General features: G+C 40.1%; 1 protein-coding gene across 3 annotated transcripts in view; it reads left to right on the top strand.

Annotated features, from left to right (window-relative positions):
• The first annotated feature begins 616 nt into the window (after nt 1-616).
• LOC107772520 (putative Peroxidase 48) overlaps nt 617-1657 on the top strand; it is an 18111-nt gene continuing 17070 nt past the window's right edge. The window contains exons 1-2 of one of the 3 annotated variants that reach the window (XM_075252122.1): nt 617-1029; nt 1240-1606. In XM_075252122.1, the coding sequence (XP_075108223.1) occupies nt 933-1029; nt 1240-1606 (464 nt within the window). In that variant the 5' untranslated portion in view covers nt 617-932. Of the gene's footprint in view, nt 1030-1131; nt 1652-1657 lie in introns of those variants that run through there. The other 2 variants (XM_016592020.2, XM_075252060.1) reach the window with 2 other exon arrangements.

The raw sequence follows: 1657 nt of genomic DNA, 5'->3' as shown, positions 1-1657 counted from the left end.
TAAAAACACGAAGGGTGATGCCGTGCAAATTGTTGATTTCTGATTCTTGATGATATTCTAGTTATGTTGTTACTTTCCTTACTTAATGCTTTCTATTCAAAACCGTTACCCCCTCCCCCACAGCATGTTTCCCCTTCCCACATTTACTAGTTATTTCTGCATTTTTCTTTCCGCTGTATATATTTAAATTGCACAGGTTTATTTGGTAGTCTGGACCTAGCCTCGTCACTACTTCGCCGAGGTTAGGCTAGACACTTCAGCACATGGGGTCAGTTGTGTTGATACTACACTTTGCACTGTGTGCAGATCCCGGCACAACTTACGGACAGTAGTTGGAGGGCTTCCTTCAGTCCACCCGAAGACCCAAGGTAGACCTGCAGGCGTTCGCGGGCCCTGGCGTCTCCCTCTATCTCTATTCCCTGTTTCATTTTCTTTCGTTCAGAAACAGTTTATTGTATTTTCTTCAGGCCTTGTTTGTAGTGACTCTTAGACAGTTTGCGACACTGTGACACCAGGTTTTGGGTATTGAGGTTTTGAAAGTTGTAATAGACGTAGTCTTGAGTTATAAAAATTGTTGCCTTCCGCTTATTTATTTAATTCCGCTGTTTTCATAGTTATTTTATACAAGTTGAACACTGGAAAGATGCTTTTTAAGTATGAAGCAGAAACCAAAGTATAAACAAGGTCATCAAACATTTAAGACAAAAAGGCTCATCAAATTCTCGTTCAAGAAAGCAATTTGATTTTTGATTCTTTCAAGCTTGAGTTTGATAGAGACATGAAGTTAGGATAAGTGTTCTTCAATTGTTTTTTTTAACATTCTGCAATCTTTCCTTATTACGTGCTTTTTCCCTATATCTTAGGCTGGCGGACCATATTATCCTGTGTTAACAGGCAGAAGGGATAGTAAGGAGTCATTCTTTGATGAGGCCATGGCTGAAATTCCGCGACCAAATGGGAATATCAGCGAAACTCTTAGGTTGTTTTCCCTTAGAGGATTTGATGAGAGGGAAACAGTGGCACTCCTTGGTAATCTTTCTGATCCCATTACTTTACTCTTCATACCTGCACCTTATTTTTGGAATATCCATTTATTGAAATTTTTCTGTTCTTTTTTTCTTACACCTGAAGGGGGACATAATATTGGGAAGATTGGTTGTGAATTCATTAGGCCAAGGCTCAGTAATTTTATGGGGACAGGTTTGCCTGATCCAACAATTCCTTCTGACTTCCTTGTAGAGTTGAAGCGAAAGTGTCCAGAGAATAACAACACCATCAACAATATGTTCAGTGAACGTATAGCTAGGAGTCTGAGTGAGTCTGCTATGTCATATTCCCAGAGACTATCCGCATTTTCCTCAGTTGGAGCTTCATTTGATAATCACTACTACAAGACTTTGATGAGAGAAAGAGGGCTACTGTTTGCTGATCAACAGTTGATGGCGAATGAAAAGACTGCAGCAGTTGTGATTGATTATGCTTTGGATGATGGGACTATGTTCCGAACAGAGTTTGCTCATGCCATGGCTAAGTTGTCAGATTTTGGTGTTCTTACTGGATCCCAAGGAGAGGTTCGGCGTAGCTGCTCCCATCTGAATTCTAACTAGTAAGAGCTACTGCATTCATGTACAATATGGTATAGACTAGTTATACTTCA

This window comes from Nicotiana tabacum, chromosome 1 (assembly GCF_000715075.1).
Source record: "Nicotiana tabacum cultivar K326 chromosome 1, ASM71507v2, whole genome shotgun sequence".
In the NCBI taxonomy this organism is placed as follows: Eukaryota; Viridiplantae; Streptophyta; class Magnoliopsida; order Solanales; family Solanaceae; genus Nicotiana; species Nicotiana tabacum.
Note: the sequence above shows the minus strand (reverse complement) of the source record. Positions and strands in the feature narration are given on the sequence as shown.